General features: G+C 39.1%; 1 protein-coding gene across 8 annotated transcripts in view; it reads right to left on the bottom strand.

Annotated features, from left to right (window-relative positions):
• Nucleotides 1-25,539, bottom strand: part of PDE8A (phosphodiesterase 8A) — a 122,564-nt gene that overhangs the window by 5,570 nt on the left and 91,455 nt on the right. For all 8 annotated transcript variants that reach the window (XM_062629436.1, XM_062629446.1, XM_062629470.1 and 5 more), the window contains 16 exons: nucleotides 25,381-25,437; nucleotides 23,636-23,693; nucleotides 22,318-22,406; nucleotides 21,990-22,068; nucleotides 21,025-21,162; nucleotides 15,248-15,336; nucleotides 13,969-14,020; nucleotides 13,826-13,868; nucleotides 12,787-12,864; nucleotides 11,506-11,576; nucleotides 10,712-10,876; nucleotides 8,164-8,212; nucleotides 7,796-7,931; nucleotides 4,949-5,147; nucleotides 1,965-2,182; nucleotides 969-1,101 (listed from right to left, as the gene is read on the bottom strand). In XM_062629436.1, the coding sequence (XP_062485420.1) occupies nucleotides 969-1,101; nucleotides 1,965-2,182; nucleotides 4,949-5,147; nucleotides 7,796-7,931; nucleotides 8,164-8,212; nucleotides 10,712-10,876; nucleotides 11,506-11,576; nucleotides 12,787-12,864; nucleotides 13,826-13,868; nucleotides 13,969-14,020; nucleotides 15,248-15,336; nucleotides 21,025-21,162; nucleotides 21,990-22,068; nucleotides 22,318-22,406; nucleotides 23,636-23,693; nucleotides 25,381-25,437 (1,654 nt within the window). The remainder of the gene's footprint in view (nucleotides 1-968; nucleotides 1,102-1,964; nucleotides 2,183-4,948; nucleotides 5,148-7,795; nucleotides 7,932-8,163; nucleotides 8,213-10,711; nucleotides 10,877-11,505; nucleotides 11,577-12,786; nucleotides 12,865-13,825; nucleotides 13,869-13,968; nucleotides 14,021-15,247; nucleotides 15,337-21,024; nucleotides 21,163-21,989; nucleotides 22,069-22,317; nucleotides 22,407-23,635; nucleotides 23,694-25,380; nucleotides 25,438-25,539) is intronic.

Raw genomic sequence — 25,539 nt, 5'->3', positions numbered from 1 at the left:
CATTTTCCTTCTTCTGCTCAAAAGTACTCTTCTCCACTTAAGCTCCAGTCTGCTTCTATGGATGAAGGAACAAGACCTGTTCCTCTCCCACCTTCAGATAATAAAAAGACTGCCCTCCCCCATTATACGCAACAGTCGTAAATGTGGCTTTCTAAAAACCATGGTAAGAAAACAGAAAACCATGACAGCTCCTACAGGACATTGCCACCCATACACTTTTATAACCATTTCTGAAAACCTCCTTGCAAAAAAACATTCCAGCAAAATTATACACTGCTCTTACTGGCAACAAAACTGCTGGTTGAAGCTGTTACTGAAATCGGTGTGTTTTTTTCAGAATGAGTTCTTAGCAGGCAATTTCATTTTGTCCATGGGGTTCCAGATCGCTATTGATTATGTCTATGTGATCTATAATGCCACCATCATATATTTTAAAGATCAAAAAAGAAAATAGACAGGAAACCCATGAGTGCTGTCAGGCAGCGCTGGAGGCTGAGGGCCCTTATTTCCACAGAACGCACCATGTGGCAGTCAATCACCTGCCCTTATGCTGCACCACCAGTGGTTCCTGTTGTGACTGAGGGTGTAATTCAGTTTCTGTTCTGAGCCAGATCCTGCCTTCTTCGCAGAAACGGCCAGCAGCAATGCCAAGTCTTGCCGCTAGCACTCTACAGGAGTGACAGTGTTCATCAAAATGGCATTTTTAACAGGAAAACAGACAGAACAAGGTTCTGGTCCCAAGTATGACATCATGACATTGCAATATCAATAGGATCCAAGTGAGCCCCGCTCACCCTCACTGGTGTGACAATCGTACTAAGCAGAAGGGCAATCAGACCCAGAGGTTTTGATTTCTAGTCTCTCTTCCTCCACATTCCTGGTGAACTTTCCCACGTGGGGATTTCCTGCTGCCAAGGGTCCCCAGTCCCTGCCTCGTCATTTTAAGGAGGACTTGCAGTGTTGCTTACCCCATTTTCTTCTAGCGCTGCCAAGGGTTTATTAATGCTGTTGACAAACTTGTTGACATGCTCAAAGTGCTTTGTCATTTCTGTTGCTAAGACCATGTCAATAATGACTTGGCGAAGGGTTCGATACTCATTCCTGTTTAAAGAAGGAAACAATTAAGAATGCTGGCTGGTTCACAAAGGGCTGCTTGCTAAAACAAGTCTAACAAAAATGCTACAGACCATTTCCGTTGAAGAGAGGTGCTGGGGGAGGAAAGAACAGTAATAAGGGCTTGGGCAGCTGCTCTGTGTTGGATGAAGTACCCTTTGGTGTGCAGAGACATACGTGCTAAAGGCATAACTGCATCTCTAGCAGAAACAGTGCTATAGCTGAGCAGAGGCCCAGCTGCTCAGGAGGGTTACCAGGACATGCTACACCAGTGTGTTCCCAAGGCTTTTAGCAGAGACACTTGGGCAGTGGCTCACGTTCCAGCCAAGTTTTCAGCAATACTGTTTTGCTGTATCTTGAGAGGGCCAAGGCAATGGCCACATCCTCACCCTAGATGACTTTCTAGGGCTGGAAGAAGAACAACAGGTCCTTCACTATCCTTCCCATTGAAACAAGGCATTCACTTTTTGACTGATGCTCTGTGACTCTTTCTGTCTTCATTCTACACAGCAAACATTTACCCACTCAGCCATAGCTTGTCCTCTATGATGTCCAATGATACAAAATGATCCTTCTAGACTTACTAACATTAGTACTCACATTAAGTTCCTTAGATAGGGTCTGCCTTTTTATCCACAAGGGGAACTAAAACCATGGGATTACTCCTAAGTCTGTGCAGGACAGGCAGAAGCAGTTCTACTTGTTTAGAAGCAAACTTGCACAAAGGCTATGGACAGTTATCCACAAGGCACTTGCCCCCTTCTAGGATGCTTGATTGCATTATCTTATGTTACACAGAAGAAAGTGAGAGGTGTCAATGGGCAGACAAGGAGCCTGGGTTTTAAGCTTACCTCTCCATGTTTTTAAATATATTGCATTTGCCATCCCTGGTGGTGAGCTGGAAAGCCAGGGCAGCATGATGGCTCTCCAGCACTGCCGTGTCATTGTAGAGAATTGCTAGCTCACTGCCAGCATTGCACAGGAAAGAATTTGTTCTTCCTGGGTGATCCACATCATGGACTGTGGCAGCAATGAGTGCGGCAACTTCATCAATTGGATCCAGAGTTTGCTGAAAATAGAAGGATGCTCAGTTTTCCTGGCAGACTTATGGGAAACCCTACTCTGTCCATAAGATTAAGCCAAGTTGCTGAGGTATAAAAGCCAGGACTCTGCAGTAAGGGTCAGATGTTCTAGACAGAGCAATGGAAAATTCATTATAAGCTTCACTGAACACTGCATAACTTTTTTGGCCATTCTGTGCCTCTTGAATTTTGCCTTAGCCCCACCTTTGACATAGCACATCAAATTAAGCAAATACAAAGTAATAAATTAGGGTGGTTTTTTTTTTTCTAACAACACAGAAACCAATTTCACTTGGAGTTAGGGTATTTGGCTCAGAAAAAAGACCAATACTGCTAAAAATTACTTTATTTCCACCAGACCCCTTCATTTCTTTTGGAAACTTAATGTGTCCTAATCACATTCCTTTTACTTGCTAGCTAGGTTTACAATCTGTAAGGAATGTTTCCCATATATCCTGTTCTATAACAGTGTCCTGGGGCTACAGCTAATATGAATTCTCTGAAGAATACTTGATGGTTTACATCCATGGAAAAAATTACATGACTCTGTTCTATACTTTCTGTATCAAGTTCTGATTCTGCTAGCATGCTGCACTCTGCTTTATGTCTATTTACACTGGCCATTGCTTTGTGTCTAATTATTTCTACTTTACAATGAAATACAAAACCATTTGACTTTCAAGGTTTTGTACTTCAGTTTTAATACCGTATTAATAGCATAAAGGAGATAAAGAACCAAGCATCTCAGAAAAATATTGTATATATTTGGAAACTAGCCTTTATGCTGTGTTTATGCTGGCTTTTTGTGAAGGATCACAGATACAAAAGAATTCTGTCAAAAAAAAATCTAATAAAGTAAGAGACTCAAAAGCAGATGTGTTCCCAGTTGAATCTGGGAGCAGGGCAGATAATTTCCATTCCAATTAGCTTGAATTTAAGGTCCAAATTTTCTACCTGCTTTCACAGTTCCATTCAGAATGGTTAGACTTGGTAGGTGAAAAAACAATCCCTTCCCTACTTTACACCTCTTGAAAATCATGCAGTGACTTGACTTGATGCAGCTAGGATGTTATTCATTAAGGACTGTCAAGAGTTTCTTGTAGAGAATAAGACAAAGAATTATTTCCACTCCAGGTTCATAGTTAGCATTGTCTGAAATATCATCTGCCTTGTGTTACCTTCTTCCTTCTTTCTTTCAGCTGCTGCTCATGGGATTTTATTTTTGTGGTATGAAGTTAGGAAATAAGAGATTTTTAGATCGGGTTCTCCTCAGACATACACACTAACCAGTGCTCAGTCTGGCTGAGAAAGACCTGTGCAGATGGAAAATGGCCAGAAACTGGAGAATACGTGACCTGTAGGACCACAGCAGTGTATCTGACACTTACTCCCCGAGTCTGACATAACAGACTTCCTGGGAAATTTACAGCACCTTCACCCCCAACTTCAGGTCACAGATTCTAACTTTGTCATCTTAACTCCTGTGGCACAGAAGTGGAAACAGTTCTGAGAATACTGCTTCAATTTGGGAGCCAGAAGATTTTCCCAGGCAAGAACTGAGTTCAATCACTGAAAAAGAACCTCAGTGTTTGAGTGGCAGAATCTGGCCTTCTGTGTTTAGGTTAAGTTGCACTCTAGACAAGGCAAAAGCAGCTGGGCTCTAACTCTGAAAAGATAAAGAGAGAATTTTGAGCTTTGATTCTCTTCTGCTGCAACATTTTTTTTCTCTTCCTCTATCTACAGAGGAATGGAAATAACATTCTGGAAAAGGAGGCGGCAGTCATGCTTCTGTGGCATTGAAATGAGTCCAGATCTTGTCTGTTTTTCATAGATATTCTTGGGAAGACCAGCTAAACCTTTGGCAAATCAGGTGCTGAAAACATCACTTGGCATATAGTATTTTTAAGTCAGACTCTGGAGAGCATATTAATGAGCTGCAGCTCCAGGTTAAGGGACTTACTACAGATTTAATGAGCTGTCAGAAGCTTTTTTATAGCCACAAATATCTCAGCCAGGTGCCCGTCACTAGCACAATCCTCATGCAGGCTAATTCAGGGTAGGAATTTCTGTCCAAAAAATCAGAAATATGTACTGCCACTCCACTGCATACACATGCAAGTGCTGTTGTAATTCCCCTTTTACAGTGTGCCCTCTGGCCATGTGAGAGCAAAGGTTGCTCTGATTTATTCGGGTTCTCAGTGGCTGTAATATGCCAGTGGGTGTTATGGTACAAGAGACTTCAAATACTAATCTTTTTCAATACTCTCCTCCAGTGCAGTCTCTTTAAGCCTCAGGGCATCTCGCCCAGTGGGTGATACAGTTTTAGAAGCACTAAAACTATTTTATGGCCTATATTGTCCTGGGAGTCTTCTACAAAATGACTATCACAAGGCTTAAAAGATGCCGATTTATTACATTAAATCTGTATTTGGCATGTACTGTCACAAAAACAATTGTGTCATTAGCTCACCTGAGAAAATTTAACTATATGAAGAAATTTTGTTTTAAAAGCTGGTTTTCTTAGTCTCCCATCAAGAACAGCTGAATTCCTGTAATATTAGTATCCACCCTTTCATATGTACTATACGAGGGATCCTAGAACTCATGTAAAATAGCCCAGTTCTTTGACCTCATAGTTACCAAACTGGTTGGTAGTAGGTAGACATTTGTCTCTTGGCATCTTTTTTTGAGAGATCTTCCTTTGATCGCACCTTACTTCCCATTTACACTATTTGTTATAAATATGGACTCACCTTTACTTTTTCTTTAGACAAGAAATAAGCAGTGGCATGTAGTACATCTGCTGAATGAGTAGAATTATGGTAGGAGTTGGAGGAATGGTAGTTAGCTTCAATAACTTGTAACCACGACCTCAGGGTTGATTCTGAACAGTTTAGGAATTCACAGATTCCAAAGCGAGCAAATATTTTGAGACCCAGATAAACCAAAGGCCTGTGGAGAGAAAAAAAACAGAGAGTTTTAAAATAAATGAGCTAAGAGAATATTACATAGCATAAATAGTATGAATTCTTAATCAGTAACATGTCAGATTGGGTATAAGGACTTGTTACAGAATTACAGTCTAAACCTGTAGAAATGTTCTGCCTACCCATCATATGCACACTCAGAACCATGCCAGTTCCTGACACTTCCAGGAATAGAAAAAGGTTCCATATTGCTGCTGTACTACATGAAGCACTATTCTGGGGCTTGGGGAGTCTATGCTGGGTACATGTAGATTGAAGTCAAAATGAGATAAATTAGCAAGTACTAAACTCTGTGCATGAGAGGAGAGAGGTGATTACCTTGCTGCTGCCACTGATTCCTAAACTGCCTTGTTTAACAATTAGATTGCCTATCTATACGATATAATGCCACAATCATTATTCTTTCCGTGCTGCAGATCTATTCCATTTCTTTTACGCCCACCTTTGCTGGCTTCTATTGCTCACTGGCTTTGCATGCAATAGAGGCTGAAAGATGGCAGTGTTCTGGAAGCAAATGCCAGGCCAGAGTATGCCATTTCTAGAAGAGTGTAAGGGCCAGACGAAACTTCAGGTCTGACATCTATCTCCAAAACCAGCCAATACCACTGTATTCCAGTACTCTTGCTTCGCCCAGGCCAAACTGCACAATTTAAACCCAGATACTGGCAGCTGAACGAAGATCAGAACAACAGTACAGAATATTTCCAATCTGAAAGCTGTGAAAGTGCAATATGTTTAATAGAGCAAATAAATTAAAAAAAAAAATCAAGTTTCAGTCCATTAGACTTCATTTTAAACCCAGTTAATGTCACTGTTTTCTGGTCCCCTGCATTTTTTGCTTAAGAAGAGCAGGTATAGTGGTAATTATTTTCAAATGTGTATTTTCAAAAATAGATCTTAAATCCTTCTTTTGGCATGTCACGTTCCTGCTCGATTCCAGATGCATCAAGCACCCTGATTTTTTGCTGCACCTGACAGGTTAGGTGAGGTCATTTATAGCTGCTGAGGTCATTTAGAGTTGGGTGTACAACTTTTGTTGGCAAAAGTACTCAACCATACTGTGTCATATACGAGAATCACAATATACTAAAGTTAAATCCTTCTTAATCCCCTCCCTTTGTCTCACGGCACTGTGAGACCAAGGTCTGCCCGGGTTTCTGTGTCAGTGAACTGTAATTCACTAAAGCTTAGATTTAATGAATTATCTTGACTTTACTACCTATGTCTGCTTGGACTTGAAGACAATTCTAACAACATATTGATACTTGTGATTCATTGGAGATCACTTTAATTCTCTTAATAAATGAATTGCCTTTATTTAAACACAGCAAGAAGCAATCATCATTATAATACCTTTAATAGGAGGAGAGGCAATAAAGTAGCTCTTTTGTCCCTCTGTGGTCTCTCCAAATCAGTAAGAACAGAGAAGCCTATCTGGTGATCTCATGCATGTTGGCTGGGATAACTAATTCTTACGTTACTGCAATGTGCGTATTAGGTGTTTAAAATCACACAAATTGATTACATTTTGACTTTTTTTTTAATTACTGTATCTGTAGCACTTCATTAGAAATAGAATAGAAATAGCAAAGGAAAAATACAAAGAAAACAATACCCAAAATCTAAAGTGACTGGATGCAAATTTCTTCACCTACAATAAAATCACTTTCAAAAAGAATAAAAAAGCCCCATGGTCTGAAAATGAAGTGTATGCATGTTAACTAACTGCCTGATATCTTTGTTAGACATTGGTTTTTAATAGCTTTCAAAGCTCTTACAGATCTGGGATTTTAAAGAGGGTTTAAGATAGTCAATTCATTGCAGGATCTAGCCTCCAAATTAGTGTCTCATAGACACTGTAAGCTAAGACAAAGCATGGTAAATGAAACTAGACCCAAAGGAGAACTTTTGATCGGCATCAGAAAATAAAACCAAGGATTTAAACAGAAAGGTGAATTTACAGACTTATTGGGAACATCTGTTACTAATGAAGTACAGTCTATCAAAACTGCTGATTGGCTTTTAAAAACTTCTGTGATGGAAAATGGTGTGCCCTGCTTTTTATCAGTAAATATTCTTCAGTTAATCTTACATATAATATGTAGCCTGCCAAGATTTTAGAATACAGACCTTCCTCTAATCCCAGAGAAAGGCAATGGGAATTCTGCCATATTTGAACTGCTTAGGAATAAAAATTACCCAATTACATGGAAAGAAAATAAAATATGATTTGTATCAACTGATCAAACTAAGACCAGGAATTTGAATCTCCACAAGACCACAATTTAATTTGTAGAACTTTTCTATTACTGAGAACAGAAAATTAAGACTTTTTAAATTATGCTGCTTTGTTATTATACCATATCAGAGATATATAATCTTCACTTACATCCACCGGGAATCTGCAGGAAATAGTGTATGATGAAACAGAAAATATTTAATAGGTTCATACACAACAAGAAATGACAATGAGAAAATTTCAAACATTTGACTTTGAAATTAAAAGTAATTCCACTTTAAAATCACAAGTAGAGAAATTAAAGAGCTGATTACAAGATGACATTTAAGTCTGCTTTCAGCAACTTCAATTTATGAGCTCTTGAGTTTACTGACCTTTTATGAGTGGCAGCCTCAAGTTCAAAGATATCAAAATCCCACTGTTCTTCATTTTCCATTGCCTCTGTTATCCGTGGGGGTATGTCATTGAGGGAGATTGGAGAGCTCAAACTGCCAGTGACCTGATGAGTTTCTGTTGAGGAGTGTATTTGCAAATCACCATTAATAACCTTTTTACTCAATGTAGATGTTTTCTGTAACACTGTCTGGCAACTCTTGTTTCTATAAAGCTCAGTAATGCTACAGAACAATGCTTTTAAATAAAAATAAAACCAAGCAATGCTTATAAAAAAGAACATCTGATCACATTTTTCCTATTTCTTAACATGTTTTAATATCTCAGTAACAACCAAGTTAAAACTTACGTTTTGCTGACAATATGTATTCGTTCCCTGATAATCTTCGTAAACCATCCTGTTAAATAAAAAGCTGAGAGTTAAATGGAGGCAAAGGTCTATAAGATGATACCAAATAAGTAGCACATTGACTTTAAAGAAATCTGACTGTAACCTGTCACAGTCATCAAAGCTGCCTCTCTCTTATTTGTGTGTACTGTTAAGATTTGCCTGTTCTACATATAGCTCATAATGGATGAGAAACTGCAAGATACAACATGAAACTGAAGGATATAATATGAACTCAGACAGTTAAAAATCTCAGGTGCAGATGGGAGTCTGGAGTTACAGCCTCACATCCACCTCTGTCTGGACAACACAGGCTCTGGATGAGTACCACAAACCATGGTATGTTCACATGCTTTCCATCCACAAGCAAAGGTGGATGGTGGGAGTGAATGGGTGGAGACATGCTTCTGCTCTTCTCCCCCTGGTATTGTCAGATCAGGTCACCTCAGCAGCATAAGAATCTCATTATTTGCTTCTGGGATTGCAGAGCAACAAACTACTCTGAGGCTTCCCTTCTATCAAAGAAGAACGTATGCTTGCTTATTCTCCAACTCGGTGCCTCCTTCGCTCAATTCTGGCATGATCCCTAGATGTGCGAACTGAGACAAAACATTAACAGAATGATACATTTAATATTTCCTTTTCACCTCATACTTCTAAATGCTGTGGTCCAAATCCTGTTTGCTCTTCTGAGGTATAGAGCTGTTAGTTACTGCATACTTAATGCCCATGACATAAAAAAATACTTATTAAAAGAAATATCCTTCTGAATGCACCTTACTAAAAATGTGTATGCACACAAAGTAAAGCAGAAGTAAATGTGGATGCTGTATCTGAACATGGAATATCTGCACGTAAAAGAATTGTTATATCTCATTCTTATTTTCACATTTGTAAGTAAATGAGTCTGGAGTTCTGTGATTTAAAAAGGAGTACTACTCCTATAACTGGCACAGTGACTCTTCAATAGCACTGCTATGACACAAATATTTAGGACACCATTTAGGATGTTGCCTATCATTTAGAATAAAATATTAGTTTTTTAAGATTTGAAATAGCAGGGTTTTTTGTATCTGGCAAATCCATCTTTGAACTCCAAATGCCCTTCCCATCATGAATTCTGCTTGAGAGTTCAAATCCAATAACCTGCTGCTTGTTCTCCTACTCAGACATAGCTTCTGAATGTTAAATGGAATAATATGATTCTGTTTTCAACTGGCCCTTTGCTCGAAAAATGTTTCTCCCAGATCATTTTAAAACTCATACATACCATATAGCTTCATACTCTGAAATGGATTTTCTCAGCTTTTCTATTGCTCCATAAAATAGTATTTGTTTTATTTTTAGTAAGGATTTTGTATTCTGCAATACTGTTACCTACATGTTCTGGGACCATGGACTGAATACAGCCAGAATACAAATGTATATAAGAACCAACAATCCATGAAAAGAGTAAATATTTTGACTATTAAGTAAATTCAACCCTATATGAACCATTCAGGTCTTCTGGAATTCTTTAAGTCTCTTGTATGTTTTTCCTGATCAGACATTTGCTGTGGTATTTTAAAGGCAAAAATATATGTAAACTGTGTCAATATTCTGATAGATATTACAAAGACACTTTGATAATTACAGCATGAAATGATAACAGCCTGGAGAAATCTCTGAAAAGCTCATCTCATGAGCCTTTTTGCATCTAACACTGTCAGTTTTCTTCCTGAGGTAGCCTTTTATACACAACCTACAGACTAATGGGAACACATATCCTTAAGGCACAGGTAACATTCCTCCAAGTTCATCTAGTTGTTAGGAGGGCCAGACTCCAGGCTCTGAAGGTTTGGGTTCAAGCCTTGCTTTGCTATATGGCCTTTGTTCAACTTTGGGTACAACGCTTCTTCTTCCAATGCCCCCCCCCCTTCCTCTTTTCATAATGTAACAACATAATGCACGCCTTCTTCAGTCTTTTGCTTGCCTTATTTATTTAAATAATGAGTTCTGCGGAGCATGATTGTGTTTTAATACGTGAACATTCATGTTGCTAGCTCAGAGCACTTTGATCTTTCTTTGAGTCTGTATGGGTACAAATACAATCCAAGAAATAGCCACAAAAATATGTATTTTGCATTCTTTTGAAAACACATTCTTCCTATACACTGAAAACCTAAACCCTGCCATTCTAACCCTAATAAATAAAGTGTCTAGCTATCTTTCTTTCTTCCTTTCCCATCTATACCTTTCTCAAATGAATCACATTGGAAAAAGAATTGGCTTTCCCTTCCATTGCTAGTAAAACTAATGCTTCAAAGAGACTTGTCAATTTTTTTCCTGTTTTCAGAGCTACAATTTTTTTTTTTTTGTGGGGCAAAATCCAAACAAAAGAGGTGTGCAGTTTTCCCTGAAAATTTGCATTGTAGAGGTAAAGCACATGCCAGATAATAAAGATTGAGTAACTGGGAAAACCAGGCAGTGAAACGTTGATCGATAGCCATTTGTGGCAGTATGTACTTACTGTCATTAACCCTCCAACAAGGTCACTTGTATGTGGATCCTCATCTTTTGTCCCCAGTTGTGGAGAGTACAATTCAGTGGTTCTTAAAATCTCCAAAGCTCGGTCTAAAGCTTCTGCAACTGGCATGGGACTGCTTTCTTGTGCAGCATTGATGATGTTTATTACCTAGTTTAGCATTAGAAATGTTTTGAATTTAGAAGTGATTTAAGAAAAAACATAAACATTCATCAATTACTATGGAAAACTCATAGCAAATAATCAAGATCTACAATCCACATGTGGGAGAATCAAAATGAAAGGGATGTTAATAAAGCACCGATGTTTGCTACTGGCTCTGGGAACAAGATTGTGACCTTAAAACCAGTCTTATTAATAACTTTCCCATTCAAGGCACAGCCTCAAGGTGTCTCTGAATAGATTTAATAAAACCTTCTCCCATCGGCCTCTCTCAATTTATTAGTGAGCTGATTTTTACAAATCCTTGAATGGTTTCAGAAGGCAGTTTACAATGCCCAAGTAAGAAGGAGGAACTCTTGCCCCTCCTTCACATAAGCAAAAGTCCTTAAAAAGGAGTCATGCAATGGCTGACCACATGGAGGGCACTCTGCTGACCCAACCTGGAAAAACTTCATTCAGAGCATTTGGCTTTTGGCACTCCATCAGTGGGCAGGTAGAACAGAGGAAGAAGTTGCACCAGAAGCCAGTGCTGCCTTCTTCCTCAGTCTGGATGGGAACCTTGTGCCCAATACTCCAGTACAGCATAACTGACAACAGCTAGTGCCAGTGCACATTACCTTGGTGATGGGTGCTTCAATAGTCATGGAATGTACCCTGGCCATAGAAGAGCGCCGCCTTTGTGAGCTGCCTGTGTGGAAAACAAAGCAGAATTTGTATCCTGATTTCAGCGACAAGGCATGACAGGAGGATTCAGCCAAGAAATCTGTATTCATTTTCTGAACTGCTTACCCTGCTGTGCCCTTCAGAGGCAATCTACTGCAGAATGCACATACTTGTTTGTTATGCTGGACACACAAGATGCATGCTGAACCACTGATATCCCTGATCAGATATAAGTAACAGCTTGGCAAAAGTACAGCTTTTTTGGTTTTGGTTGTTTTGTTCTTTTTTAACTAAATAAAACATTCATTTAAAAAATTCAGTAAAAGATGACAGGTGTCTGTATAAACTGGCAGGCAAAGGCAGGTAAATTCTGCTCCCTGATGAAACATGACAAGTCATAATGAGTCAGCTTCCAAGCTGAGGTAAATAAATGAAGCTCCTTTGAAGTGAAAATAGCTATGCCAAATTAAAATGGCAGAGGTCATGGCCTATTATTCACTGGAAATTGGAAAACAAATGTTTCCTATCAGTTAGCAATTTTGGCTCTGTAGAGAAAACACCAAGATGGGATTTTTCTGGATAATTACATTGTGCTACCTATAAAATGCAGACATGTCTCTGTTATTCTGTATTAAGCAGCTCTCAAGAAGAAGAATCAATGCTATCTTTGCTATACTGGAGCATGATTGTATTCTCACTGCCACAGACCTACATCCATGCTTCAATAGTGTATGCTGCCTAGACTGTAATGATGCATAATTAACAAAATCATGTAAGTATCAGCAACAGTTTCAAATATGTGACCCATCTCTATCAAGTTTGGGACAATCTAATGGAGCAAAATACAACATAGGGAAAAGGAAACAAAATTAGTAAAAAAATTATCTTCATATTTTTATCAAGATTAGAGATAAGAAATGTAATTTTTTAGGCTTAGATTTTGATACTTGAAAGTAGCTGTGTTGACTCTCATGAGGTCTTCCATGCAGGATGGTAGACAACAGCCTTCCATTCTCCACTGGTTCAAAAAAAAGAGTCAACATAGCTCAAGAGAAGAAAATGGGGCTATTTGACCAATGTGAAGTTGTTCATGAATTGATGACTTGCTATTTTATTTCTATTTGTGTACGCATATATATACACATACATACCTATATTTGTATGTATATGTATATATGCAGATAAAAATCTGAATATATATTGGGAAATTGGTAAAATCTACTTGTTTAACATACCGTCACTCCCTCGTGATGTTGTGGATCTGACATCTAGTGATCCTTTCCTCGTGTCCTTTTGTCTGCAAGTCTGAATATCTGTGGAGAAATGATAATGTACAATGAATGACATTAAATTGTGCCTAAGATGTATGTTAAAGGAACTGAAACTCAGAGAAAGCCTGATAGCAGCTGAGTGACAGTTACCACAATGCTTCAGCAGGTGAGAGCCAGTGAAAGCTCCTTTTTAAACTCTTGTCCAATTACACTGTCATGAACCCAATCATGCTCTGGCAGAACATGCCTAAGTGTTTTTGCAGAAGGGATCTAACAATGTGGAAGGAAAAGTTCCTCTTCTGACACCATGACACAACTGTAGTTGTGAATACAGCGTGTGCAACACACCTGAGTTCACTCAAGTAACAACTGCCATAAAGAACTGGTGGACCAAAGCAGACCCCATAAGCAATGTATCCTAGGTCCCTTATGGACTCCAACAGATACAACCTGTGCTGCCGAGGCTACAATTAACAGGCATCTGCAGCACGGATGCCAAGGATTCCTTAATTAAAGTGTTGATATGTGGGATAAAGGTGAATGGCAGTGTTGGTCATCCTCATTTCCACCCATGTGCAAATATCCCACAGCACAGTTAAAAGCAATGCAAACATACACGCTACTAACTATAGACCAGCCACAGCAACACAATGACTTGCAGGCATCCTTCTTATTTCTATTTTTGTCCACTAGGATCCACTACCTACAAGTGAAATGTGACACTTCTTATGTGGACACAAATGTGGATCCAGCAATACCACAATACCAACTTGGTATTACTGTGTTTTCAAGGGTGGGTTCCTTTATATCACTTCTAAAACAAATGAAGCAGGTAGAGAGGGCTTGTATTTATTTTCCTGCCTTTTGAGCTGGATTCCCAGCTAAATAGCACTTTTCAGACTGTCCTGCGCAAATGTGGTTTTCCATCAGATCACTAACAATGGGCTTTATTCTTTCCTCAGGTACGTTCTCCGGTTATTAGGACAGGAGAGATGTGTCATACCTGTCTGAGATTCAGCCTGAATACATTCACATGTCTTCTCCGCCTACAATTCAGTATAAGAAATCCAGTTAGTCAGAACTTTCCCATTATTTTGTAATATTTAGGGCTCAAGCTAAAGCAAGCATAGTACTGTTTTCACTTACCTTATTGTTGTCATTGCACAGTCTACTAATTGACACATAGTGTCTAATCTTTCTGTAGGCAAAAAACAGTGTGTTAATTCCCATCCAAACCTCAGCCCTAATTCACCCTGATACACCAAATGGATAAAAGCGACAAATTAACATAGGACAAATCCTGTCCTGGCAAGAACGCTCAGCTGGGAATAGAAAAACCCTGCAGTTCTGCATGTGACAGGGAATACAAAATGGAAGCATCTTTTGCAAAGATTATCTCCCTCTTCTTTCTCCCCCCACCATCCCAGCTCCTTCTAGGCTACAGTAGGATATTTGGAGTATGATATAAATGCAAAACATGCAATAGTGCAGTCCAGCAACCAAAACCTTATACAGGATTTAGGGATAGAGCAATCAAACTGAAAACCACACCCTGGATCACCGAGACACTTTCTAAACCAGATTTAAATGGGTTTAGATTGTTCCATAAGAAGCAATGTACGCAATATGTACTGGTCTTAGAAGTTTGGCATCTTAAGCTGAAAAGACGTTTTCACTCTATTGATGGGTAGTAGAGAATGTGAATTACTTTCAGGGATGAAATCAACTCAAACCACTTTTCTTTTTAGGAAGTAACTGGATGAAGCAGCTGCATTTGGCCTTTCCTTCATGACGACACACCTTTCTAAATGATTGTCTCCAGAAGATATTTGCTGTGACTTTAATTAACGTTCAAGTTGCCTTAGAGGGCTTTGAAACTACTGCTGCATGCAGTCTGATCCACTTTGTTTTCCAATATAGTGCAGAAGGACTCATCATAAATGTACAAATAAGTGATGTATACCTGTGTGCTCCAAGTTGGACAAAAATACAAAAATTCAAGACATGCTTGAATTCTGACCAGGATCAAAGCACATAGTGACCTCTCCACATGAAGACACTCGGCAACAGCCATAAGTAGATGAGCATGGAGGGTGCACAGTGCAACAGGATGTAGGTCCTGATGGTCCCAACGCAGGGCACAGAAAGAAGAGAGTGCACTTGCACTTCATGGAGTATTAGATGAGTCAGAGTCACAAGTGAGCACATCTGGATCTTTGGCTCCTTTTTTGGGAGATTTAGAATTTTGCTTTCCCTGCACACAGCATGAAAAGTTGATTTTGCCTCAAGAAATTAAATGCAGAGGTCTGAGGCACCCTTCTTTGCATAAGTTTCCTTTATACTTAGTAACAGTAACCCCATTGTCTGCTGAAAGCAACTGAACTCTAAACTGAGCCTAGATCATGACTTTAGCTTTCATACTTACCCTCCCTGTCCAATGACAGGTAGTATCTTCACATTTTGTTGTATGCTATCTCCGTTTTTCTTTTTCGCATAGTACATTCCTTGCCATTCCTGAAAAAGGAATTCAAATGAATGGAAGTTCAGATAAAACAGGAACAGAAACTGTGGCTTCATGCCTTTTCTTCATTGAAAGCTGTCTTACAATACAAAACCAGTCAGGACTGGTTTTAACTGTCCTCACCCTTGAATTTCTCCCTGTAACTAACCCATAGGTCACTATCCTGCTGCCAATGGATAGAGAACTTCCAGAGAGGCAGCCTGTGAGTGCCCTGATGACAACAGCTGAACATCAGGTGCTGTGGGAATCAGAACCATGTATTCTCTTCCCAGTCCCAGCTCAGTGGGAAAGGGTGGGGGTGTCACTGGGTGAGACCTGGCAACCCCTACAAGAGCAAGAGCTCCAAACAGCCCCTGCCTGAAGCAAGATTTCCTCAGAGCCTCCAGGAATGCTCTAACAGTGTGGGGCACCCCACTGCCCTGCTCCAGGACCACACACCACATGGCTGGGACTGCTATGCTAACCTGCCTTTCTCCCTGACTGCGATGACTCTCCCAGCACAGGAAGGTCAGTGAGAAACCATAATGCCGACCTGTCTGCCTTCACTTCTGGATGGCACCATCCCTCCTGAACAGTTGGGAAGTCTTATCACTGGTTAACATTAAACGTATCTGTGACTAAAAGTGTTTTGCTATCCTAGCACATTTATTTTCCACACTGTCATTTCAGTCTCAAAAAGTGGCAAAGATTTATCCTGGATTTTTTAAAGTAAAAGACAGTCTAGTAGAATAACTACTGGATTCTGCCTCTCATATCCCATCGCTCCTCTAAAAGCATTCTGGTTTCAGGATCACATTTAAGTAGACAATTTTTGAAGTATCAGATTGTCACTGCCTGTATCATTGTTATTTGATAATACTCATAAATGAGGAAAAAACATAGTGTGGAAAGGAATTTTTCATTTTGCAGTGAGAATTCTTTTTTCCTCTAGAAATGAGACATTCCTTTCTAGTGTAGAGCCTCATTTTCACTCAGTGAGAGTCGGGGAATGTCCCTTCTCCTCTGTTTAAGACATGCCTTAAAATGAAATACTGTAACAACAATCACTTTTGTTATTTAGAGATTTTAAATCCAGAAGGCACCACTATGGTCCAATACCAAGCCCAAACCACCTCCCTGCAGCAGAGCCCGAAGTCATGCTGTGCAGTAGGAAAGCTCCCACGTCGATGAATGCAGACATGGCTAAAGGTGGCTTCAGCACATGGCAGGGCATGGGCCCCTTACTTACTGCTCCCTCCCAATTCCCCCTCTGCACTGTTTCTGCTTCTCACACTGCTACAAATACCACAGCAAAGACATACTACAGCACTGATGGACCTCCCCTTGCATGTGGTGTCTGGACTGGAGTTGCCTCCTCACAGTGTTACTTAGGAAAACTCAGGGAAAGCGAAATTTGGGAACTAAGGTTCTCCCCCTTTCATTTCTGGGGAGCAGTGCATGGGCCAAGTAAACTTCCAACAGAGCTGCTTTTTGTAACCTGGCAGCTGACAAGATTTACAAACCTGCTTACACATTTCCATCCCTAGAATAGCGATGTTCTTTTTTAACAGATGCATATTTTGAGCTGGGCATCTAATAAATACCAAGTGATTAATAAATAATTGGTTCCATATCACATATTCAGTTGAATTCAGCAGACTGCAGATCAGATCTTAAATGTATGTGAAAATACCTTCATGAGGCACATAATACGTATTTATGTTAAACTGACAGATCTCGGGCCAGAGCACAGGTACAGAGAGAACAGTTTTGCATTTATGTTGATGGAGCCAGCAAATAAAGACTCCAGCCCAGAGAGAGCAGCAAGGTGACAGACAGGCTGTGCAGAAAAATATATGAAAGGCTTTTCTGAAGATCTGTTCGACGAAAGAACTGCATTAACAAATTGTGAAGCGAGCACAGTATCTTCTGTGAGTTGCATGAGGAATACAAATGAAGATAATGAAAGCAGCAAAAAATTCAATGCTCTCATAATTGGAAGTATGCATATCAATAGTTTCCTAACAACCAGGGTGAGGCAGAGATTAGTAATCAAGCTCTAACCCAGGTAATGAACCTGGGTTACACAAAGGGATGAAGTCATAAGGTGCAGATTGGATAATTCCCACATTGAAAGTGCATCCTTTTCAAGACAGGTTATTCACTAATGTGTTCTTCCTAGTCAACAGATCGATTTTTCAGCTTGTGAATTTCTAAAACATGTGAAACTGTGGAAAGAAACATGTGAGGAAAAAGGTCAACAGAATTCTGAGAAATAGGAGGTCCAAGCCAAACTCCTGCTGGTAGGTAAAGCTCTCCCAGGGACATTACTTAAACATATTTTAAGAACACCATATGCTCCTCGCAGAGCCTCTGTCAGTGATCCAACAGAAAAGAGCTACTTCACAAGATGTGCTGTCAGTCAAGCTCATCGTTATGCCTACATTACAGCCAGACAGTGCAGTGATCAGTCACTTCTGCACAGCCTGGCGTGCTGGGATTGAATGCAGAGCAAAAACCATATACAGTAAAAAAAATGTTTAATCCTTTATAGAGTGAATCAACACTGAGGTTTCAAACTTCATTAAGAAGACCATGGCATATATTTATCCACTGAGGACTCCTACATGCATAGTGAGTAATCCCCCAGTTCAGTCCTCCTTTTAGACTGGGGCTTTTTGCACTAGACAGCAAAGTTCAGCAAGCTACTTGTAGAAAACAGAGCAAACCAAAATGAACACAAGATGCCATGAAAACAATCTCACAGAAAGTAAAGCTGAGTTAGGGAGGAATTGCCATAGACCCTTTATTAGACAGCATGATTTCTCTCCCACACCCTCTGTAAAGGTAGCTCTCCTGCAAATAATTCCCAAGGAGCAAGAGGAATGGTCTGATTTATTGATAGCTGTCCATCTCACTTCAGAAAAAGCAGAAGTAAGGTAAAGAGCTTTATGTCAAACTGCAGAGAACAAAGGCAGCAAGAACTCTAGTCAGAAATGCACATCTCATCTTAATTAATGGATGTCAATGAATCATGAAACAGAAGAATGAAGTACAACTTGGTTTTTAACTGCCTATGTATAGATGAAAATGCCTTTCAATAATGCTGGCTTCTTGCAAGTTACAGCCAGCTGTAGTAACAAAAAAAATGAACTTCCAGAGTTGGGTTTTTTTTACTAAGAGAAACAACATCCTGATCCAAGAATCCCTATGTACCACGCAAATAACAATTTCTGTGTATGATGCTGATGAACATTTGTTTGGATATACTGAACTTGCTCATAGTGCTGTCTGTCAGCACAAGAGGGGAAATGCTGCAAGAGTTTATCTATCTTCCTGAATTCCATTTAAAGACTAGAGGTAGATTTTATACAGCTTACATTTTTCTGAAGATGAAAAATTCTTGCTTTCTATTATTTTTGTTATATTACCATGTTTGTTTAAAACAGAAAAGCCAAACCTGTTGACAGGAGATATCACAGGAGTAGACAGTTGGCTTTTTGGTATGCTACAACATAGCTAGAATACAGCCTATTTAACGAGAAGCAGTCTTTTAAAATCAGGATCTAAAGAAATCACAAGCCTGAAAACAACGTACAGACCATGTCAGAATGATTCAAGGACAAGTTAGGCACCTCTGAAAATGCTGTAACATCTTGACACAGATGATTTCAAACTAAAGCACCTTCAAAAAGCTGCAACATTTCAAAGGTTGCTCTGCACAGTTAACCTCCACTCATAAATACTTCCTGTAATCATTTAATTTGCAATTCATTTTTCTATTAACATGTAAATTTGAGGCTACATAGACTGCCATAAAACGTTCCAAAGGGAAATACAAAAACCATGTAAACAGAATATATTCACCTAAACCAGGTTAAGCTGTTCCTGACAGACTGGTTTAAATAAGAAGTATTTCATTAGCCTCACAGCTGGAAGTTCTAGAGCCAGGAGTAAAATAAGTGCAATGAAAAAGATGGATTAGGGTTAGGTTTCTATTATTCATAGAATAAAGTGTATTTCTATTATTAAAGACACTAAAATATTAAGGCACACAAAATATTAAAAATTTGATCGCTTCATCTCTTGAGAATTGTTGTTGCAGATTTAAAGCCTGACACATCTAATTTGTTCAAATTATAACTTCATAAATACTCCCTCCTAACATAATTTTTGCATTACACACATTTACTGAATGTAAATGTCAGGCAACAGAGGTGTGAAGCACCATAATCATAATCAAAGCTATTGTCTATTGCTCGGATCTCTTCCAAAAGGCCAACACATGTAGAAAAGAGCAACATGTTCTTGTTGAAATGCACATGCAATCTGCACCTGTCAAGTGCAGCTTTTGCTGCTGAATGCTCATGGCAGTAGCCTGAACTTTGCATTGGTGCTTTTGCATCACTGCCTAGATACACAGGGTGCCATGATTCACTTTACCATCTCCCTGCTCTGTGCCAACAACATGCTGCTTCCCTGCAGACAACAGTCAGTATGACCCAACTAGCTATCCTGGCTCAGGACTGAGCATGGACCATGATGCATCTACAAAAACACTGGTTCCCAAATCTATTTGTGTAATGTCCATGATCTTCTTCCTATAAGGTACTATGTTATGTTCAATGACATCAAAAGCATTTACACCTCATTATCAAAATGCAAATGAAAGCTCCTAGATGGATCCTCACACTACAGTCGCACTAGTCCCAAAGGAACATCATGGCGTGATAAGGCAAACGGTAATGTCTCTCTGTAATGACCTCCCTTAAAGCCAGCTGCACTTCCTCATGCACTTCCTTGGTGCAACAAACATTTCCAATGGAAATCCATGGGACAGCTCCCATGTCATTAGAGAATAAAAGATATTGGCAGCTGCCAGCTGACACTGCCTATCACACTCAAGTGATATTGCAAATGACTGTCACGATATTTTTATATCCCAAATTTGCAAATCAGCTTCCACATTTCATGCTGAAATACTTCAATATGGTTCTTTTCTCATTTACATCACACTGGATAATAAGCATCCATCTTGTTTCTCTTTGGCATTCCCACACCTTTTGCTACATACAGCACACATTATAAAGAAACGCAGCAAGTCACTTGTTTTCATATAACATGTACCTCTTCCAAGCAAGAAAAGATAAAGAAGCCCTTAAAAAATGAGCAGTTTTATTTCCTCTTCTTCGAGTAAGAAAGCTGCAAATGCTACATAGAATCACAGAATAGTTAGGGTTGGAAAGGACCTTAAGATCATCCAGTTCCAGCCCCCCTGCCATGGGCAGGAACACCTCACACTAAACCATGTCACCCAAGGCTCTGTCCAACCTGGCCCTGAACACCGCCAGGGATGGAGCATTCACAACTTCCCTCACCACCCCCACAGCAAAGAACTTCTTCCTTATACCCAATCTAAACTTCCCCTGTTTGAGTTTTAACCCGTTACCCCTTGTCCTGTCACTACAGTCCCTAACGAAGAGTCCCTCCCCACCATCCCTATAGCCCTCCTTCAGATACTGGAAGGCTGCTATGAGATCTCCACGCAGCCTTCTCTTCTCCAGGCTGAACAGCCCCAACTTTCTCAGCCTATGTTCACATGTCTATGAAGCTTTAAGTTACATCATGTGTCATCCCTGGACAATAACAACCTTTGCAGGCAAAAGGTAGCAAATGATAAATCATACAATGGCATTACTCACCTTTCCTATCTTTATGCAGGAATTAATAGTTTCTAGGAAATCAGCTTTTTTTTCATTTATAGGCACTTCTGTTAATTGCTTTTCTATTAGTTCACCTATTTGATAGCCCATCATTGTTTCAAAAGCAGGATTGACGTACTGTGAAATAAAAACAAAACCCCATTTATCAAAATACTCAAAGCACAGCAGAGCTCCCTCTTTTCTATTTGCTAAACCAAAGGATCTCTTTCCCAGGCTGAAATAAATGTAGATATTGCTCCTGAGAGAGATGCCTACATTGTTTTCTTTATGAAGCAAACCAGGAATGTCCGTTCTATAAGAGTTGTGCCATTGTCAACATTCGGGCCAAGAGGGTACAATTTCTATGTATGTTATAACTCTCAGAAGCTTAGACCCAAGCTCTTTACTGATAACAAAATCACTCCTCAGCCTTCATAGCTAGGGATGGAACTAACTCCCTTATGAAGATGATGTTTTTCAGGACTGCAAACAAAAGCACAATTTCTTATGCCTTTTTAAAAGACATTTCTAAGAGAGGATTACATTCAAAAACAGCTGGCCCAAGAATTCTGAAGCATTAAATAGTATCAGATTTAAGGAAAGGTGTACTACCTTTATTTAAATAGAACACTGTTAGATTTGCTTTTCAAGAGCATCAAATTAGCATACAGTATTTTTGGAACAGAATGCATACAAGCCAGTGGATGCATCCAAAAAAATAGAAATGAGAGAGTCAATCCTTGTTCATTCAGAAACAACAATCTCCCTTAAAATTGACTTGTTTTATGCAAGATATTTTAAATGGAGAAAATTCTACTCTACAGCTAAACTCAATCCAATTGTTTTAGACCCATTAAGTTAGGTTAGATTCTTGTACTGTAAGAAAGAGTAAATATAATTACAGATTAAATAAAATAGAGTCCACAGAGTGATTTTCTGTACTTATAAAAATATCAGGAACAAACCTGTACTACATGATCTTCACTTGTGATCTCAATGGCTTCTTGACTTTTCTCTAATGCTGCAAATAATGAATTACACGCCCTGGAGAGAAAAAAAATAAAAAAAGAAAGATTAGATTTAATCCACATAATTCTTATTGTATATGACAATAAGTTATTGCAACTCCATACCTAATGAAGTTGTACTTCAACACTTTAACAATGAATGTGTTTTCTTCGGTTAACTGACATTCCACAAATAATTACAGTACAGTCAAATAAATATTCTTTTAAGGATGTGGCTGAATTGGCTTTTTTTGTTGTTGTTGATCGTGTTTTTGGTAAAAATTACCTTAGTTTGAATTGTGCCTGCACCTGTCCAAATTCCAGCTGAATCAACTCATTGTAACAGGCCATCCTGCTAGAATTTTCCACGTATCGCTGCAAATAGAAGGTTGAAATATTTCATGAATACACGTTTTCATACTCAGGGGTAGAAAGCTCTGTTTTCTTTTGCTTAATTAAAAATTAAAAGGAGTAGATAAACCAAAAATTAACACGTTGTAACACAAGCAATGTTAGAAGATTATTTTGGGGAGTAGCAAAATTCTTCAGGTTACTGCATTTTGAAAAGGTGACAGATTCTCATGGCAATGAGGGTCAACCAATCTGTTTATTCTCTCTGGTTATCAGCAGGATCAGCACATAAAACCCACATACTTTTAATTAAGTTACATGCTTTCATGCTACTTTTAAAAATAACAATGAAAAGATTACATTTGGTCTAAAGTCATCCAAACGTGTGATTATGATGAGTTTCCAATTGCTAACACCCAAACTGTATACATAGAAGTAAAACTTCTTGGCAAATACACCTGCCATTGGATACAATTATTCGTTTGCGGTCTTGGATAGCAATGATCTCAGTGTCTCCGATGGTTTTTTAAAACATCTCATATTTACCAGGTATGAACCTGAATGTTAGATCTTGTTCATGCTAAATTGCCACAGTTCTTTTCAGGCAGTTATTAAGGACCGTATTACAAATAAGCAAATAGGTGCAAATGGAGTGATGGGGATAGCAAAAAATCTGGTGACCATGCAACCAAATACTCTGATTCACACTGAAATCATGCACATTTTTATTCCATTGTCAGCCTAATGCAGTGAAGAATCCACTTAACTGACACACTAATAAGCACCTTTTCTGTTTAACTGGAATAGTTGCCAAGGAACAGATTCAATGTAATACTTTTCAGGTGCCTCCAAACAATAGATAATAGCACTTGACAGTGTCTGAAGCCTGTTTACAGATGGGAATTGGCATTTGAGAAAGTAATTTCCCACAGCACATTTAGTGCAAGCTGCTCTCTTGCTCTGCTACAGTCACTAGTCAATTTTGTCCATGTCAACCTTTCAAGCAAAGCATCATATGCTTACTCTGAAATAAATGTATGAGGAAAAGTCTCAGCACAACTTATGTCCACCTACTTAGCATTATTCTAATTCTACTGGTGTATAGTAGTTCAGAATTGGGATGTATATAAGAATGAGTAACATGAACAAGATTTACAGGTCGGATTTCTCACACAAACTATCACTGACAGCCAGTTTCTCGCATGTTAATTTTGGAATGTCAGAGCACCTGGTGGGGTGTAACACATACATACCCTTGAGAAGCCAGCGGAGATCAGGGGCAGTATCGATGACTCTTCTCGATCAGCATGCCTTTTAAAGAAGGATGATAAAGTTAGAGATTATTTCTGTAATCAGATGAGACCCAATTTCGCAAGCCATTGACACACCTGTACCCAGATGTCACACTGAAGGCTAATATGGCTAGATCCTTGCAGGATCTATGAACAAAACGTATGTTTTTTGGGTTAACTGTTAAAAGACACTCCAACATATGTGAATGTATGTCTGAAATCTGGAAGAAAGGCATTATGTTAAGTTTCCATAAATGAGCAGATGGAAGCCAGCCAGGTTTAGCAGATGGTACAATAGCTTTTATTTATAGGTGAAATTTTGTATCTTATGGCACCTCTTCTTTTTGTTTTCTGTGCATTTGTCTCTTATGAGTGAAGAGAATGACTACTGAAGGACAAGGTTTACCCAAGATTAAGCAGAGAGAGAGGAGCAGCTGTCAGAAAAATCTCCCAATTCCTCATGCCTGTTATCTGGTAATGCTGCCTCCCAGAAGCACAAAGAAAGAGAACAGGCATCCTGTGGGGCAAGGGGGGAACAAACAAAAAAAGAACCAATGAACTGAACTGCAGGAAAGTGAGGGAGAATTCCCTCCATATGCCATTAGCTAAGTGTCGGGCTTTTCCAGAAATATGGCTCTTGCAGCAAGAAAGGAAATGTGTGAAAGTTCTCTGTGTGGAATTCTAAATGGTAACTCAAGAACGCTTGTGTTCAGCACATGGGAACTTGACACAGTTAACTCAGCCCCAGTGAAAGGCAAACTGACTTCTGAAGCTTCCACTAGAGTGGGATACTAGACACATTTAAAATGTCTGAGAACTCCAGCTTCTGAGATAGTATCACCAAAGGGGGCTATTATCTTGTCCCAGTGCACAATGTGAACATTTCGTAAAGACAAAAATGAATTGCAGGGAAATATCCCTCTTGAGCAACTTCCTAGTTGAGTCAGCAAGCCCAGCTTCCAAGCTCTCCTCGCTTTTGAAAGGAACTGCTGGTCACAGAACCACAGGTTTCTGTCTTTCTGATGTACATGAAGCAGCTCATGAGTTATTGTTTGTCTTTTGCTTCTTTTGTTCCTCTTTTATTTTGTGTTAGTCCAATGAGAGACAATTCTGACTGTAGAAGCAATGGTTTCCATAGTCAGACTTCCTGACATAAAAACTGAAGGTGATATTCACAATGGAATCTCTTGAAAAGTTTAATTAGGGTCTTTTGTTCGCTAGGGATCACTGTGGATTCCTAAAAATAGGATTTTTAATGGGAAATTTCAACACCTCAGAATGTTTTCTGAGAAATGGACATTCCCCAATTTAGGGAAATTATCTTCCACTGATTTCAGAATAAATATATTGCACTGGTGTTATTTTTACATCATTTTATGATATATAAATTTATTTTCAGATGGAGGAGAAGGAAAAACAATATGCACTGCTTTGCTAAGATGTCATAATAGAATCTATTTTGCTTTGGAAACTTCTATGGTCAGATGCTACTTTGTACTGACCAAATTGGTTTGTATCTTTTTTTTGTAACTTAGCAGATCCCCTGTTTGTGGCAAGATTAATCAGACCGAAAGACGGATCAAGAAAGATTCAAAACACAGATCTATGAGTCAGTTCCACAGTTCTCTACATGATGTTGCACAGGTTGTTTGGAATTTTGCTGCTCACACATGGAAGTAAGGGAAAGTAAGGATACAAGTATTTACCTTTGTACTACACCAATAATGACTGTATTTTCTGAGGGTTTCGTTGTTCTGATAGACCTTTAAATAAAAAGCAAATAATTTGACATTGTTTAAGGTCACATTTCAGAAAACATGACTTTATAGAACACAGAACTTCTCTTCACACAGAACTTTTCTTAA

The sequence above is a fragment of the Pezoporus occidentalis genome, unplaced genomic scaffold (assembly GCF_034315485.1).
Source record: "Pezoporus occidentalis ecotype Australia unplaced genomic scaffold, CSIRO_AGI_Poc_V1 ctg11, whole genome shotgun sequence".
NCBI lineage: Eukaryota > Metazoa > Chordata > Aves > Psittaciformes > Psittacidae > Pezoporus > Pezoporus occidentalis.
The sequence above is the reverse complement of the archived record's forward strand: the minus strand, read 5'-3'. Positions and strand labels throughout refer to the sequence as shown.